Genomic DNA, 16772 nt, shown 5'->3' on the forward strand with positions numbered 1-16772 from the left:
CCGATCTGACAGTTCGGAAGCAAGTCAATGAAGCGCGTTCTCTCTGGGCGACTCCGATTGCGTCTCGGACTCGAGTCCGACCGCCGTTCGCGTCGTTATAAAGCGAAGGATCCAAGTCCCTCTTTTCGCGTCGTTATAAAGCGAAGGATCCATCTCCTCCCTCCGATCGCGTATTCGCGTCCCACACCCCTTCCGTTCAACCTCCCCCACCAAATCACCGACTTGATCGCCACCCCGTTCACGATCATGACGGCGGCGGTCGCTCCTCCTCATCCGCGTCGCGGCAGCCCCCGTCCTCCACGCGACATGCCGCCGCAGGTCTGCCGCTACTGAAGTCCGGCCACTGCAACAGGAACCCCTGGCGGTTCCTCCACGCGGACGTGCCCCCGCCGCCGGCGCTGAACGCCAAGAATCCCAACACATGGGTCAACCCGTCCTGCGTCGCGAAGCCTGGTGGCGAGGTTAAGCTTCCTCCTGATCCGGCGCCGTCGTCGTCAACAAAGCGGCGGCAGCAGGATGACGCACCCCCCGTGCTGCCACCCAAGCGCCTCTGCGGCGGCCAGGAGCTCGGGGGTTGGTGCGTCGGCGACGGCTTCTGTGGCGTCGCGCAGCTCAAGGGCCACGCCAAGGCGGTCACCGGCGTCTCGACGCCAGAAGTGTCTGACAAGCTATTCTCCGGCAGCATGGACGGCACGGTCCGCGTCTGGGACTGCAACACCGGACAGTGCGTCCACGTCGCGCCGATGCAAGAAGGGGAGGTGGCGAGCCTGGCCTCCATCGACCCGTGGGTGGTCGTCGGGGTGCGCGGCGCCGTCAAGGCCCTCCACACCGGAACCGGGAAGGAGCTGCGGCTGCGAGGACCCGCCGCCTCCATGCTAGTCACGGCCTTGCTCGTCGAGGACGACGAGCACCTCTTCGCCGGCACAGAGGACGGCGTCATCTACATGTGGAGGATGAACCGATCCCGGCAATCCTTCGACGAGGTCGCGGCGTTCCGGGGCCACGAGAAGGCCGTGGCGTCGCTGGCGCAGGGAAAGGGCACGCTCTACTCCGGCTCCGCGGACGGCAGCATCAGGGCCTGGGACCTCGAGAGCCGCCGGTGCGTCTGCACCCTCGCCGCCCACGCCGCTGCTGCGACCGCGCTGCTGTGCTGGGAGCAGTTCCTGCTCTCGTCGTCCGACGACGGCACCGTGAAGGTCTGGCGGGCGAAGCCGGACCGCGACGACCTCGACCTCGAGGTGCACTACGTCCACGACGAAGGAGAACGCGTGGTCGCCATCGATGGGACGTACGATCCCGACAAGAAGCCCGTCCTGATGGTGTCGCGCGGCGATGGCGTTGTGCGCGTCTACGACCTCCAGTCGCTGCAGAAGAGAGGGCAGATTCACTGCAACGGCGAGGCCAGGGCCGTTTCCCTCAGGTCGCCCGGCGTCGTCTTCACCGGGGATGCGTCCGGCGAGGTCAGAGTGGTGAAGTGGACGCCGCGCGCTGAAGCTGGAGTATGAATTCTTTGAAAGTTTGAACTGTAACTGTACATAATCTTTTGAGGCTATCAATCATTGGCAGTTTTGCTTGAAGCCGGTGTTTGTATGTAACTTGTAACTTGTAAGACCGAGCAAATCGCTCCTCTGCTTGTTACTGTTTTAGAAGAAACAACAGAGAGATGTTAAGATTATTGTTGGGCTTTGTGACGTTAGAGACGTTCATGCTCTTCAGCAGGCTGTGGCACACCGCGGTCCACGTTCATCAGAACGATGCCACGGTCCAGATTGCTGAATGCTAATGGAAACCAATGATTATCCTTTTTTCTGGCCCAAGCTAACTCTCGTGGGCTTTTTTTGACCCAGAGTATGGGCCAGATGTTCTCTAGGACAGCAACATTTCTTTTCCTTTTGCATTCCTTTCGAGCAGGAAAGATAGATCATCACAGTACATTAGATTGCAAGAGTTAAACTCTTGGTGATGTCATCAGATAACATTTTTTTTGGAGGCAAGGCAAGGATAGTAGTTGTTTTTGCCACCACTCCATCTTAAGATTTGTCACCACCTCTTACATTTCCAGTCTTGCTACATGTGGTGTGGAGTAGGCATCAGCTGACATCAAGGTGATAAATTAACAGTCGAGGCACTGGGCGCTTTGCTGATGGCAGCAACCGAAAGTGAGATGTAACTACAGTGGCTCACTGGCTCGTTTAAGTTCACCAAAACAGACGTTCTGAAGTGGACGGTGCTAGCTGAATCTGATGTTACCAGTCTGCTCCTAACCCTTTGTCCGGTTGCTGATGGCAAATTGGCAAGAAGATTCTCCTCAGGAGTAGGCAAGATTCCCGATGAGTCGCGGCCGCTGGCTTGCCGCCGCGCCGTGCGCTAGTGCTCCAACTTTTAACCTGCGATCACCACCATTGATCGCGGACGCGGTAGTTTCTCTGATCTGATGGTCGTCCGTTACCGATCAAGGTTCTGCCTGCTTCTGCCGTTCTGCGTTCCACTTTTACAACAGGTAACTGTGTGTCCCTGCAGGACGCAGCTGTACTCGGCTCGAACCTTCCATTTTCTCCACCCGTGAAGACTACGACAAGCAACCCCGCGCGGCAGCTGAAGAAAATGTGACCACCCGGGCAATAGAAAGGCCGCCTCTTTTGGTTTGGTACGGTCGCTGTTTCACATGATCCGCCCGTGTAGCAGGACACCCTCTCCTAAATCCTACTGTCTCCGTCTACGAAACATTGCAACTCTCAATTTTCGAGAAGTCAAATAATTTCAAATTTAACTAAATTTATATAAAAATTATAATATTTATATTTATAAATAGATTTGGTATGAAGATATATTATATAATTAATCTAATGATATTTATTTTGTAATATAAATATTAATAGTATTTTATATAAATTTGATCAAATTTGAAACTGTTTGACACCTTGAGAAGTGAGAGCTGTATTATTCTATGGACGGAGGTAGTACCCCGAAGTTTTTCTTAAAAAGAAAAAAATCCTTCCATGTAGTCTACCTTGAGTGGCAATCGCTTCTGTAGCATGGACTGTTCTCCTATTTTGCTCTTGCAGCAAAAAAGATGGTGCATCTTCTTTCAGCAGTTTTGACAATACTCTTCTACTCCAAACAACCCAATCATCAAGATAAAAGTAAACTGTTGGAACTAAAATGCATTTGTTTGAAACATCTGCTAAATTTAGAAGTGCAAATTGGTGATCTTTAGTACACCTCCAACTCTTTTTAGTTCAAATATTTGTAGTACTTCTTCAAAGTAAAGTTCTATTTTTTAAAAATAGTATAAATATTTAAATTAGAAAAGTTGAAGGTGCGCCTAAGGTTATTAATTCACACCTTAGCTAAATTTTTACTAAAGAACTCAGAAAAAGTGAGATATTTCGTTTGACCGGCAAGAACGCATCCCGTCCGCAGCAAATTCATCCGCGCGCACACGGAAGCAGCTCAAATCCTGCCGGACCGTGGATCCGAACCCACCTGTCAGTGACGGTACGCAACAAGAATTTATAACTGACAGGTGGTCCCGGGCCCCGCACCCCCTACCACGTGCGGCCCTTTCTCAGTTTCTTTCCGCCGTACTGTATTTTATTTATTTATTTTTCTATCTCCAGTTTCCGCTCATTTTTAGCCATTTATTATTCTTTCAACGATCTCGGCCGCCTCCTCTTCCCCTTCCCGTTCCGTTGCTCTTTGATCCTTCGCACTAGATTGCTGCGACCTTCCGAATTCCAATTCGCGGCTGAGAGCTTCGATCCCCTGCGCGCATGGAGGAGCTCCCCGGCGAAGACGCCGCCTCGCTGGCGCCGGGGCCGCGCAGGCAGGCGGATGGGGAGGGGAGGTCGCCGCGGCAGCCGGAGGCCTTCGAGGACGCAATGGAAGAGGCGTCGACCGCCTCCGCGTCGCCGGTGGCGTGCCGCGAGGGCGATGGAGAGGCCGCCGCGGAGGCTTCGCCGTCTTCGTCGCCGTCAGTGTGGAGATCGCAGGGCGACGGACCGGCGGGTGCGAGGGAAGCGGAAACGTACGACTTGCCGTCGGCTTCATCGTCGGGGCGTGCGGCGATGGACGGGGATGAGTTTACGTCGGTTTCTGAATCGCGAGAGGAGCCGGGGACGGTTGATACGGGAAGCACCCCGTCTCCCTCGGAACAACGCGCGAGAGGAGCGGCGGAGCATGAGAGCCCAATGGCCACGCCGGGGGCAGGATCGCCGTTGAGGGAGGAGAGGGAGTCGAGTGTGCACTCGGCGCCATCGTCCCCGGCACGCTCAGCCACGTCGACGTCGTCCTCGCCGTTGTTGCAGATCAAGCAGCAGGCCCGGCATGTGCGAACCAGCAGCTTCCAGCGGTTTAGGCAGCAGATGCAGCGGGCTTGGAAGTGGGGGCCAATTGGAGGCGGAGGAGGTGGAGAGAGGAGCCCGAGGGAGCAGTTGCTGCGGACGACTATGAACATTGAAGCCATGACGAATCAGAAGCGGCAGTGGTATCAAATACATTCCAAGGCGCAGGTACAGAGCTCACCTTTTGCTCAATAGTAGGGATGATAATTGTGCATTTCTGTGCCTACTTTTGCTTAGCGGGACGACTCAATACTAATTTTAAAACTAGAAGGATGAATTAGATCAAATAGCTTGAGAGTTTTAGCTTCACCTTGAAATTGGCAGGTTTTAGCAATCACTTAAAAAATACATATATGGACGGAGTTCTTAACTTCTTATTGGTGCCATTTCATAGTTACTCATTGTTTAGCTTCCTTTGCTGACAGAGTTTGCATAACACTGTTTTAGCTTCTAATGCTCACCATTTAACTCCTATTGCAGTGTTTTGATATGTATGTAATATCAAGTTGCCCTTGTCAATAAGCTATTTCTCCCATCTCTTGCAGGACCAGTGTCAATATGAGGAACCAGCATCGCTCTTTGAACATTTTTTTGTAGTTGGTCTCCACTCTTATGCAAATGTTGGAGTAATTGAGGATGCTTTTGCAAAAAAGAAAGCATGGGAATCTAATGTAGCACGCTCAGAGATTGTAGATCTTAGAAAAATCCAGTATCATGGACCTATACCATCTATGGAACCCCAGGTACGCTGCTTTGATCTTGAGATGTAAATCTCTCTTCCAGTTTCAGATGCAGTGGTGTTATCTATGTTATTTTCCGTTACAAAACTTCAGTTCAAGTGCACTTGCCTTTAGATGCCACTGGCAAGACAACTTTAGGTAGTTTTTGAAAGTTGATTAGGTTGTAGTCCATAATGATAGGTGCTTTGATTTTGTAGTCAGGTAACTGAGAATTGTGACAATTTTATTTATTTTTTTAAATGATCTGATCCATAAGTGTAATAGCACATCACAAAAACATCTACATACAATTTTTCCCTGATGTTCAGGTGCTAATTACTAATACAAAATACAACATGATGCATGCAAATTTGCTCGTCTGTGGGCATGATTATATACAAATATTTTAGTTCATTAAGTAAAAAGGATGCATCATCACTAGTTCACATTTCTTAGTTGTTCTAGTATACATTGTTGATTCCCTTTCTGCTGTATGGCAACACTTATAGAGCGCCCGTACTATCTGTAGTATTGTAAAAACTATAGGCATACAGTACTGCTTCTTTGAATAAAATTAAAAAACTCGACCAAGGGGGGAGACTTCCCCCAGGCTTTGTTCTAAGAAGGCGCCGTGCTTCGAACCCGGGACGGGCAGGAGTTCAACGACTTGCGGAGTTCGACGCTCTGACCAGTCAACCGTGAGAAGCTTGGCTTCTTTTAAGAAAATGAATGCTTCCTTTTCTGTAATAGATGCCGCTTGTGTTGAGTTTTTGGATGGGAGGGAGGGATTCAACAGCTGGTTCTACTCAATTCAATCGAGCAGAAAAGGCTCACCTATGATGCTTTTATTGAATCTTCATGCTTAAGCCTTTTTTTAGGAGAAACCCGTGAAATAAGTGTTGAGCACAAATTTCATAGTAACAGCTGATTTTCTCCATTAGAAATTTAATTCTAGTTATCAGTAAAGTTGGCATTTAGTACCTCCATCTGATCTCATGCTAAAGCCCTTCTCTTGTGCCCTAGTATTTATCTTCCATCTGCTGAAACCTTCTTATTTGGACTCTAGGGCCTTGGCCTATAGACTGATTTGCTTGTTTTGATAAATGACATTTAGAACAAACTTGCTTATTACCAATATAAGGTTGATAAGTGGAGCCAAGAGCCAGATGTTATTAACATTGGATATTATTTTTGAACTTAGTGATCTTTGTGATCGTAGTGACCATTATTACTCTATCTTGTATATTCCTTTCTTACTCTTCTTTCTCTGATAAAAACTGATCCAATTTTAACTCGCTTGCAGATTCTTTTCAAGTATCCACCTGGAAAGAGAGCGGAAGTTAGGGAAACTGATTTGCCCTCTTTCTGTTTTCCTGAAGGTGTAAAGGTTAGTTACATAAACTTCTTGGGTGAACTGGTGTATGATAGTTTTCCAACTCATTTTATGTGCCATGGTATGTGTTTGTTGAGCTAATCTGAAGATGTTGTTGCTTCACATTTTAGTGGAATTGCCTTTTAATGTTCTGCCTGATAAGTTTTCACAATGTGTTAGAACTTTGTAAAATGGACAACTAAGTTAAGGGTAATGTGATGAGCCAGCATCTTGTAATTCCTTTCTCAGAATTTGAGTAATGTATTACTAAGTTCAATAGTTGTTACTAGTAGCTTGAAACACGATTTTTGTACAACAGTGCTTATCCATTATCTGTGAGGGACTTTGCACATGATTTCATTGTAGACTGGGGTGCTATTTTTGTATATATAGAAAAAAAAGTGACTAGATACTCTCTCTCCTCACTTCATGATAATATTGATGGCAGTTAGTGTTCTGTTACCGTGTTACCTTCTTACATGGATGTTTTTGCCATGTATTAAGTAGCTTCAAGAATGACGCCAACCAACCCTCTTACTGAGTTTGTCCCCCCTGATCCATTCATTGCTCAATTTTATATTCCAAATTTGCTATTTTCTTTCCTTTTTGTTCTGTTATGATACGTTCCACAGCAAATTTTGTGATTCTTCTATAATTCAAAATTTCAGGCTCGTTTAATAGAGAGGACTCCATCCATGAGTGACCTGAATGAAGTGATATTTGGGCAGGTGAGAATTAATTGTAGCAGGATTCAGAAAACATCCTGGAGTCCTGGTTATTGGTGGTTGTCTGTTTTACTGGCCACCAATCGTATGTAATATTTAGGCTTTAGGCCTGTGCTGAGGTAGTGACTAATGACATATTTAGTAATTCCACCTAACTTTTACAATTTTTTTCCTGCAAACAAAAATATCTTCACAGCATTCTTTTGACAAAATACATGTAGAAAAATAGCATATGCTGTTCAAAGAATAATCTAACAGCTAGAGTATATCCCTTGGAATTTAATGTGGCTATGAAAAACTATCATTCCTGAATTTTGTCATGGAATGGGTTATGGGTATACGTCTTCTTCCCTATTGCACATGAGATTACAGCTTGAGTGTGTCAATTTTCATACTTACTGGCAGCTGCTATGTCCATTGTTTGAGTACATTTCATAAACCTTCCAATATTTTGGGCTTATAGTCACAGAGCTACAGCATTTTGTTCCCTTTTCACAAATCCACCATTATTTTGAGCTAGCTTCTCACAGAACTACAACTTTGTGACTTCATGACTAGCTAGGCCTACATATCAGGGACAAATTCATGACTGGGCTTGGCCCACATATTAACTTCCATGGATGTGGTGCTGACATGTGGGCCCAACTAGTCATGAGTGGGGAATATTCATCAAGTTGTAGTTCTATTATAAGCCAGCCCAAATGGTGGTGGGTTTATGGAAGGGCACAAAATGTAGTAGGTTGTGACTATTATCCTGAAATAGTGGTAGGTTTGAAGTATTTCAACTTGCTAACTTGTACAACTATTTTACATAGGAACATCTGTCTCGAGATGATCTGTCTTTTATCTTCTCCCTTAAGGTTTGTTTATCTCTTCCTTTTTAAAATGCTTGGATGTTAGTACAAGTATCCAGATTATTCCAATTACTATGTACTGATATTGCATTTTCCGACAGGCTTGTGAGTCTTATTACAACTCTTGTTGATGTTTTTGGTGGTTGTTTATGAACCAGGTATCAGACAATGCACCACTATATGGTGTCTGTCTGCATGTCCAGGAAATAGTTCAAAAGGCACCAGGTATACTAGGAGCAGTCTCACCCCTAAACCCCACTTCCTATAAGCCAAGTCGTTTCTTGGTTTCTGCACCACGTTGTTACTGTTTACTCACAAAGGTACCCTTTTTTGAGCTACACTATGAGATGTTAAACAGGTTTGTTTTCAGATCTAACATATATTTGATATATTTTGATCTGAGATTTCTTCAATTCAGTTCTAAGGATATGTTGGTGTGTCTATTCTATGAACAGCATAATTGCACAGGAGAGGCTTGACAGGATAACACAGTTTGCTAGTGAAGTTGCTCTAGCCGAGCCAGTTCCTCGTTCTGTGAAAGAACAAGATGGAGTAAAAGGGGATTTTGATTCCTCAAATGGGATTCCATACATTGACTGGACAGAATATGCTGTACCTGTCAATAGTATATCAGGTCTCATTTCTTCATCTGGTGTTTCATCAGAAAGGGACGTGTCTTCATATTTGTTCAGGAGCTGGGGGCCTAATTCTCCGGAAAGTATATCTGCTAGTGAGATTTCAGATTCTAGTTATGTAAGAGAAGTTGATAAGGAGGGAAGGCATAGTTTCGAGCAATATGAAGACTGTCTATCGGAGAACTTGGAATCCCGTTCTGATAGCTTTGGGAGAGCAAGTTACATATATGGTAATGGACATACTTCCCCAGATCTTCTATCCATGCACTCTCCTATCTCTAGAAGATTAGAGCGTGCACAAAGCGTGGAGTCTTTTTTAGACAGGTAAACCTGAAAATAAAGATTCCTCTATTGTGAAGTGCAATTTGACATTAGCCATCTCTGCTAGGAATTATGTGAAATCATTATATCTATTCTTTCTCTGAAATTGTTACCGATGTGTTGGGATACATATTGTTGTGAACTGTGAATATATTGTATGACAGTTCAGTCAAAGGTGTTGGATCAGATGAAGAAGATGAAGTGAATGTGAAGCATGAAATGATTGTTGATGATGAAAAAGTTATAGGATGGGCTAAGGTTTGTCTTAGATATTCAAGCTTTACAAATATCACCAGATGGCTCTGATTCTTATTGATCTTGATAATAGACATAATGTATTATTTAGGCACACAATAATGAGCCTCTACAAATTGTTTGTGGTTACCATGCTCTACCTCTGCCACCTCGTGGTGGTGAACTTGTATTCCGTCCCCTTGAACATCTCCAACCTGTGAAATACTCCCGGCCTGGATTATACTTGTTGGGTTTTGGGGAGACAATTTTGGACAATGGTTTGACTTCGGGAGAAACACATAAGGTAAATGCTTGGCTATTGCAACTATATTCTGTAGTATTGTTCCCCTACTTCCCTAATGGGTAAAATTTGATTGTAGCTCAATGCACGTTTGGCGGCTGCAGAAGAAGCTCTTGCGTTATCTATATGGACTACAGCTACAGTTTGTCGTGCTCTATCTCTGGAAAGTGTATGTTGTATTACTCCCATTTTTTCAGTTATTATGGAAGGCCTTAATGCTATATATTATGTTAAGACAAATATTAAGCTACATAGACAAAAATAAATCTTGTAAAGGGTTCGCAAAACACAACAAAGTGGAAGCAGCCCAATAGCTCATTGATTCTGCGCTAAATTGAAACTACTACAAGCACGGCCTTATACAGCTCAAATAATAGTCATGACGAAGAAATTCTTATAGTTACACTTTGGTAAACAAAGATTCAGATTTAAGCAATTCATCTTTGGAAACAATTTTTAAAATATACTCCTGAACTCAGGAGTTCTTATATGAGCAGAAATTTTGCTCTTCAATTTTGTTGATACCTTTTCTCAAGATACTATCTAAAACCTTTATGCTTTAGCATACACTTGTTTTTCTTAATCTAGAGGAAGAAGTGAGAGATGTTCTGAAAAAATCCTTCTCTATTGGGAGGCCTGCGCTGAATGCACATTATACAAGTGATACTGTCTTTTCTTTGCATAAATTTATTATTTTCTCCTGAAGGTGCTAGGATTATTTGCTGGAGTTCTGCTGGAGAAGCAAATTGTGGTAATATGCCCAAATCTGGTATGGTTTTATTGAGCATTGTAACAATGTGCTTTAGTTTCATGCTATCCTTCTTCCCACTGATTGTAGCACTTTTGAAATGCTTAACTGCAGGGTGTCTTGTCAGCAATTGTCTTATCAATTATACCAATGATAAGGCCATTCCAGTGGCAAAGTTTGTTGCTTCCCGTAAGTTTTACTATTTCATGTAAGATTTAGGTTTCTATCTTAAAACATACCAACCTTGGAAGAACTAGGGGGGTGGCTTTTATTAAGAAGAAATAGGCATCCAAATGCACCTCAATGAGGATTTTTGAACTTTGGTGGTCTGGGTGTACATCCCCACACTCTTATATCCATGTATTTTGAGGGAATCACACTACTCATATTTATCGAATCATATCCTTTGCCATAAGCATAAAATTGTGTCTCTTTATGTGACTATAAATAATTGTATAAACCAGCAAGTATTATATTGCCTTTGATCTAATTTTTAAGAGTTGTATATGCATTTATTTTTATCTTTGTATTTCTATCAATTTGTAGATCCACCTCTTTCTAAAAATTAGAATAGACTGCTGCCATGAGCAAGGGGCTTTCTAGAGTTGCTCAATAGATGTGTTCTTTCTTTGTTTTAAACTTATAGATGGGTGGGCGTGGCATAGTGTTAGGATCTAGCCAATTGTGTCCTGGAGGTCCTGGGTTCGAATTAGCCTCCTTGCAAAATAAGACGGTCAAGCTGCCTAGAAATTCCCTTCCCCAGAACCCACCTTATGTGAGCTCTCAGCACTGGGTACACCCGTTATGACAACTTATAGCATAACACAATGTCTCACAGATGTTCTTTCAAAGTAATGTGATTGCGAATTGTGAAACATTCTTCCTTTAGGTTTTTAGCTCATTTGGATGTCTATTGCTTTTCAGGTTCTACCAAGGAAATTGATTGATTTTCTTGATGCACCTGTACCTTTCATTGTAAGCTTCTTGGCCCTTGAAGCTCATTTGTTTGGATGTTAATTTTTAGCTAATTTATAGTCATATTTGCCAAATGTTAGTAACACTGAACTATATTGTTATTGATTCTCAATAATAGCTGAACTGTGAATGATAATCCAATTTCTTCTATAGGCTGGTGTACAGCATAAACCCCCTGATATCAAGATGAAAGGATCTACTCTTGTCAGAATCAATGTACAGAAAGATCAGGCAAGTATTACATGCTATTTGCTGATAGTGAAAAAACATCTTGGGAAGGAACATCTGAACTTATTTTTGTTGAAGCAAAATCTTGTTTTTCTCTATGCTTGTGGATTGTGTTCTTAATGTAATATTGTTGGTATGTAAATGTGTGTGAAGTTGTGAACCAAAAGTAAAATCGAGTGAACTTGATTAGAAGTAGTGGTGGATTTTGCCCACTAGTGTCTCTTAATGTTATTTGTATTAAAAATATGCAGGTCAAAGCATGTCCGTTGCCTCAACTTCCATGTTACAAGGAGCTTGTTTCTGATCTCGGTCCAATTCATTCTAGACTATCCTGTGAGAATGCTTTGGCTAAGAGACATCCCATCTATAAATGCAATGAAGTTCAGGTGCTAATTTTATTGACTACGGATTTATTGTTTTTATAACCAGTCGTTTTTCCTTGAGAAGAAAATTATATCTGCACTTGATCATTTAAACTTCTCTTAATTGTCCTAGTTAGTTTTTGAATGATAAACATGGATGATATTCTTGCAGGCTGAAGCAGCTTGGCAGTTCTTAAATGTAATGAGATCCTACTTGGAATCATTTTGCTCTGACTTGCGCCTTCATACCATCACAAATGTACAGTCCAACAATGACAGGGTTAGCAATACAAACAATATTCTCTACAATTGACAATGCTGCTGCTTGTTACTTATCGGGAATATCATAGAATCCAATGAGTAATGTTCCTCTTTTGTATGATCAGGTTTCTTTGCTTCTGAAAGACAGTTTCATTGATTCTTTCCCCTCAAAGGATCGCCCATTTGTAAAGGTACTTATCTAACTGGTTTACACAGCGGCTTCCTATGTTCATTTTCTGTAAAAAAACCAAATATGGTTGATGAAATTAGCAAACAGTAAACTGGTAATTTGGAGTATGCCACATATAGACTTCCAGTCTGCGCGAGATGCAAAGTATCAATTATCAAAACATAAGCAAATCCTCATTAATTGGAATTTTTTCTTGATGAAACTCCTATGTATCTATGATGCTATTACACTATGCATGTATGATGTATGGAATGGAGCTGGCTTACTTATTTATTTTTATTTATTTTTTTATGCTGTTGTTGTCACTTTTTACCTGCATATTCTCATAGTTTTTGATATTGTGCAGCTCTTTGTGGAGACGCAGATGTTCTCTGTTCTATCAGATTCTCGACTGTACAATTTTGAAAATGAACGGTCATAAAGGCATTATTGCATCTGGAGATCAAACATAGTGATTCGTCCTGTTCTGGTTACAGTGGCTGCTTCCTGGCACTATTTTTACGTCATTTCCAATGTTCTGAAATGGGAAGATAAAAACAAGGCACATTGGTGGAATGTGGATAGCGTGGATTTTGCTGAAGTCACAGCATTTAAGAAGTGTTCTTAAAAATGTCCAGGCATGCCTGTGTTGTAAGAATGCTCTGGACTGCCAGGATATAGGAAATAGACGCAGCCCTATCTTCTAAACGGGATGAGGTACATAACCGTGTGGAAGAAAAAGAAACGGTGAATATAGTTGGGTTTCTGTTCCAGCTCTTGTTTTTTTTTCTGTAATACCAGTGAACGCATATAGTGAAATGAAGAATCATGTATATAAGATGAGCTTATTCATTGTAGGTCCCCGATTCAATTCTGTAAATTATGGTTTCAGTTACTGGTGCATAAGAACGAGGATCAGTTTTGATGGGGTATACGATTTGCAGTTAGCGTGACTTACTTCTAAGGCCATTGGTTGTAACTTGTAAGCACTTGGAAGTTTTGGTGTTTTACTACTCTGTTAGTCTTCAAAGGCATTCAAAAAGGTTGTTTGAACGAATATATGATTCTATTTCTCGTGTTTACATTAATCATGTGTATATGAGGAATGAGGTGGCGATGGATCAGCCCATTTCATTTCTCAAACCAAATGAGGATATGAGGAGATGGCTTCATGAACTTGATCGTGCATATGAGGATGCTTGCTGTTTCGATTAGTAATACTACTTCCTTTAGAAAGGACTCAAAAGAGAGCCAATGGCTAGCGGAGCAAGCAAGGGCAGAAGTAGCTTTGAATCTAGTAGTATCTCCAGCAGCCGCGCAACGGTCTCTACTCTCTAAACCTCTCAGCCTTTTTTTTTTGTTCTTTTTGAAACGGTCTATAAGAGATCTGCCGAACTTAAATTGATATAGAGAAGAGAAACTTTTTTAAAAGAAAAACAGAGAAGAGAACTTCTCACCCAACCTTTGGTTGGTCACAACTGCGGCGTGACTGATCGTGACAACGCACACGGATCATCATTGAACTACAGCCTTGTGATCATTAAAAATCAACGTGGTGATATCATCTGACTCATTCTCATCCATCCCCAACTGGAGAGCTTCACATGTTGTGACTCCAAACCTTTGCAAGTTCTTGGAGTTAGAGACCATGGCAGGTCGTGCAAGCAAGGACTAACCGAGTAACCAGGGACCCCAACGCCCAGGGCATGGTTCGGCGATGTTGCCCCAGGCGGCAACCTCGCTTTGTAACAAGAAAAAAGAAGACAAAATATCCTTCCGCTAAAGGCCTGAAGCCTCGATCTCCTCCGATGCACGCAATGCAAGAAATCGGCCATGTCAAATTGTCAATCAACGTGCGCGCACACCTGCGTCAATGCCGCGTTGCACCTGCACTTGCGTGCATATAAATAGCCGGCCGGTACACATGCTACTGTGCTTAGCCGGCCACCAGCTCAGTGGAGTCGTGTCAGTGTGTGTCACTACACTATCTAGCAAGCAATCGGCCATGGATCGCCGCGTGAGCCTGGACACCAGGAGCGTGCGCGTCCAGATCCCCGACCTGCTGCCGACGCTGTTCGAGCCGCAGAAGGCGGTGACGATGGCCCCGCGCATCCGCGCCAGCGTCGTCGTCGACGAAGACGTCGACGTGGCGCTGCCGGAGCGGCGGCTCACGATGCTGGCGCTCCAGCTGGCGGTGCTGGAGAAGGCGGCCAGCCGGCTGGGCACGCTGGGCTTCATCTGGGCCACCGTGGTGCTGCTGGGCGGCTTCGCCATCACCCTGGGCCAGACCGACTTCTGGTGCATCACCACGCTGCTGCTGGTGGAGGGCGCCCGCATCCTGGGCCGCAGCCACGAACTGGAGATGCAGCACGAGGCCACGGGCCGCGCGCCCGTCATGTCCTGGGCCGCCGGCCGCGTCTTCTACTGGCTGCAGCTGCTGTCCGCGTCGGCCTGCGTCGCGCTCTCGCTCGTCCGCCTGGCCCACCAACACTACGGCGGCAGCCCCGAGGCCCGCACCAACCGCCGCTCCGCGCTCGACATCTTCTACGGCCTCATGCTCGCCGAGGCGCTGCTCTTCCTCGTCGAGAAGGCGCTGTGGCAGTGGAGGCTGGGCCACCACCGCCTGCTCGAGCGCGTCGCCGAGGAGTGCCACCTCGCCACCGCCTGCGGCGAGGCCGCCGTCCGCCGCTTCTTCTACGACTCCTACTCCCGCTGCCTCAACGGCAGCATCTTCGACGGCCTGCACATGGACCTCGTGTCCTACGCCGACGACCTGCTTATCGCGGGCACGCACGACGAGCAGTGCCTCGGCGCCAGCGTCCTCGTCGCGCTCGTCGAGTCCAACCGCTTCGCCAACGCGACGCTCCGCAGGATCGGCACGTCCGCGCCCACCATCGAGCGCCTCATCGAGATGCTCAGCTGGAAGAACGCCTCGGAGAAGGACGTGCGCCGCTCCGCCGCGGTCGTCGTGTTCATGCTCACCGGGGGGAAGCTCAACGCGCTCCGCGTCACCGGCATCCCCGGCGCGATCGAGTCCGTGGCCTCCTTGCTCTACGCCGACCTCGACGAGCTCAACCTGCTCGGGCTGTCCATCCTCAACAAGCTGGCGCACGAGCACGACATCTGCGACAAGATCGGCAAGACCAGGGGCCTTCTCGACAAGATCATCTCCTACTCGAGCATAGCGAACGAGCAAGAGGCGGCGGCGCCGGCGGTCATGCGCCTCAAGGCGGTGAAGCAGTCGCTCCGCGTCGTGAAGAGGCTGGCGACCACGACGGGAACCACCGGAAAGCTGCTTCGAAGGGAGCTCTGCGACATTGTGTTCACGGTGAGCAACATCAGGGAGGTGCTGCAGCAGCACCATGAGAAGGACCTGTCGGAGCTGCGCCTGCTGGCGATCGAGATACTGACGAGCCTCGCCATGGACGACGAATCGAGGGAGATGATCGGCGGGACGGGGGGTGTGGTCAGCGTGCTCTTGGCGATGTTCTTGCCGGGGAAGGCCGATGCAGCGCCCGACCGGCAGAAGGACGCGGTCCGGGTGGAGGCCGGCGAGGCTCTGGCGATGCTGGCGCTTGACAGCCGGGCCAACTGCGGCGCCATCATCATCGCGTGCGGCTGCGGGGTGGGGCGGCTCATCGAGGCGCTGAGTGATCCCGTCGTCACCATCAGCGCCGCAAGGATCCTGCGCAACCTGTGCACCTACGCCGGGGAAGAGTGGCAGCTTGCACTGAGAGGAGTCACCGCCGGCGCCATCAAGGTAAGCTGCGTGCATGTGCATGTGCATCTGCGCAGCTGGGGTCGTTGCCTGCCTGGCCAACCATTTCATTTCCTGATGACTCGCACAGGTTCTGCGCAACATCATGGTGCAGAAGACGAAGCTCCTCAACATCTCCCTCGGCCTGGCGGCGCAGATGCTCCGGTTCATGCAGCCCGGGGAGCTCCGCGCGGGGCTCGCCACGGCGGGCGTCACGGACGAGGCGCTGGCGCGGACGCTGGTGCTGGTCCTGCGGGAGTACAGCCGCCCCTCCATGGTCGTGCCGCGCATCCGGCTGTACACGCTCGAGCTCGCCATCGCGCTGATGCGGTCGCCGGAGGGTACGCGGTTCGTGGCGCACTTCGTGGAGCTCGGGATGGAGCGCGAGCTGAGGCGCGTCGCGGAGACCACCTCCGGCCTCGAGTGCTTCAACGTCTTCTCCGGCAGCGTCGGGCTCAACCGCCGCGCCGTCGGCGTCCGCTCGCTCGTCGAGTCCGCCAAGGAGCTCATGAGGCGGGGCTGATGACACGTCACGATTCACATCTGCATTTATATATTTGGGTGATCGATTTATCTGTACTGTGTGTGATTTATTCAGTCTGATTGCACGGCATTTATTTGCTCTCTATATAGTACTGTATCTCTGTATTCCTATTGTTTCTGTATCACCAGCATTTGTTGCTGTGTGAAAGTGAAGTAAACCTGTTATTATGGGCAACGGTGTGCAATTCTTTTTTCCTGAGTACACCTCTGTATGTGTGTGCTATA

At 46.5% G+C, this 16772-nt stretch overlaps 1 protein-coding gene and 1 pseudogene across 1 annotated transcript; both read left to right on the forward strand.

Moving 5' to 3' along the window:
• Positions 1-306: 306 nt before the first annotated feature.
• LOC112873423 lies at positions 307-1505 on the forward strand (annotated as a pseudogene).
• Positions 1506-3623: 2118 nt separating this feature from the next.
• LOC112874626 lies at positions 3624-16709 on the forward strand. The gene is made up of 18 exons (XM_025938061.1): positions 3624-4511; positions 4889-5086; positions 6366-6449; positions 7103-7162; positions 7975-8019; positions 8172-8371; positions 8469-8972; positions 9134-9227; positions 9316-9507; positions 9584-9673; positions 10211-10273; positions 10367-10441; positions 11177-11227; positions 11707-11841; positions 11990-12097; positions 12204-12267; positions 14734-16007; positions 16096-16709. Exons 1-18 carry the CDS (start codon positions 3774-3776, stop codon positions 16525-16527), a joined length of 4407 nt encoding a protein of 1468 aa, XP_025793846.1. The 5' UTR covers positions 3624-3773; the 3' UTR covers positions 16528-16709.
• Positions 16710-16772: the final 63 nt, after the last annotated feature.

Source organism: Panicum hallii, chromosome 9, assembly GCF_002211085.1.
Source record: "Panicum hallii strain FIL2 chromosome 9, PHallii_v3.1, whole genome shotgun sequence".
Lineage (NCBI taxonomy): Eukaryota > Viridiplantae > Streptophyta > Magnoliopsida > Poales > Poaceae > Panicum > Panicum hallii.

Coding starts and splice junctions, on each gene's coding strand:
- LOC112874626 (XM_025938061.1), top strand. CDS start 3,774: ATGGAGGAGCTCCCCGGCGAAGACGCCGCCTCGCTGGCGCCGGGGCCG. Junction 6,450..7,102: donor GTTTTCCTGAAGGTGTAAAG/GTTAGTTACATA, acceptor TCAAAATTTCAG/GCTCGTTTAATAGAGAGGAC. Junction 10,274..10,366: donor TGGTAATATGCCCAAATCTG/GTATGGTTTTAT, acceptor GCTTAACTGCAG/GGTGTCTTGTCAGCAATTGT.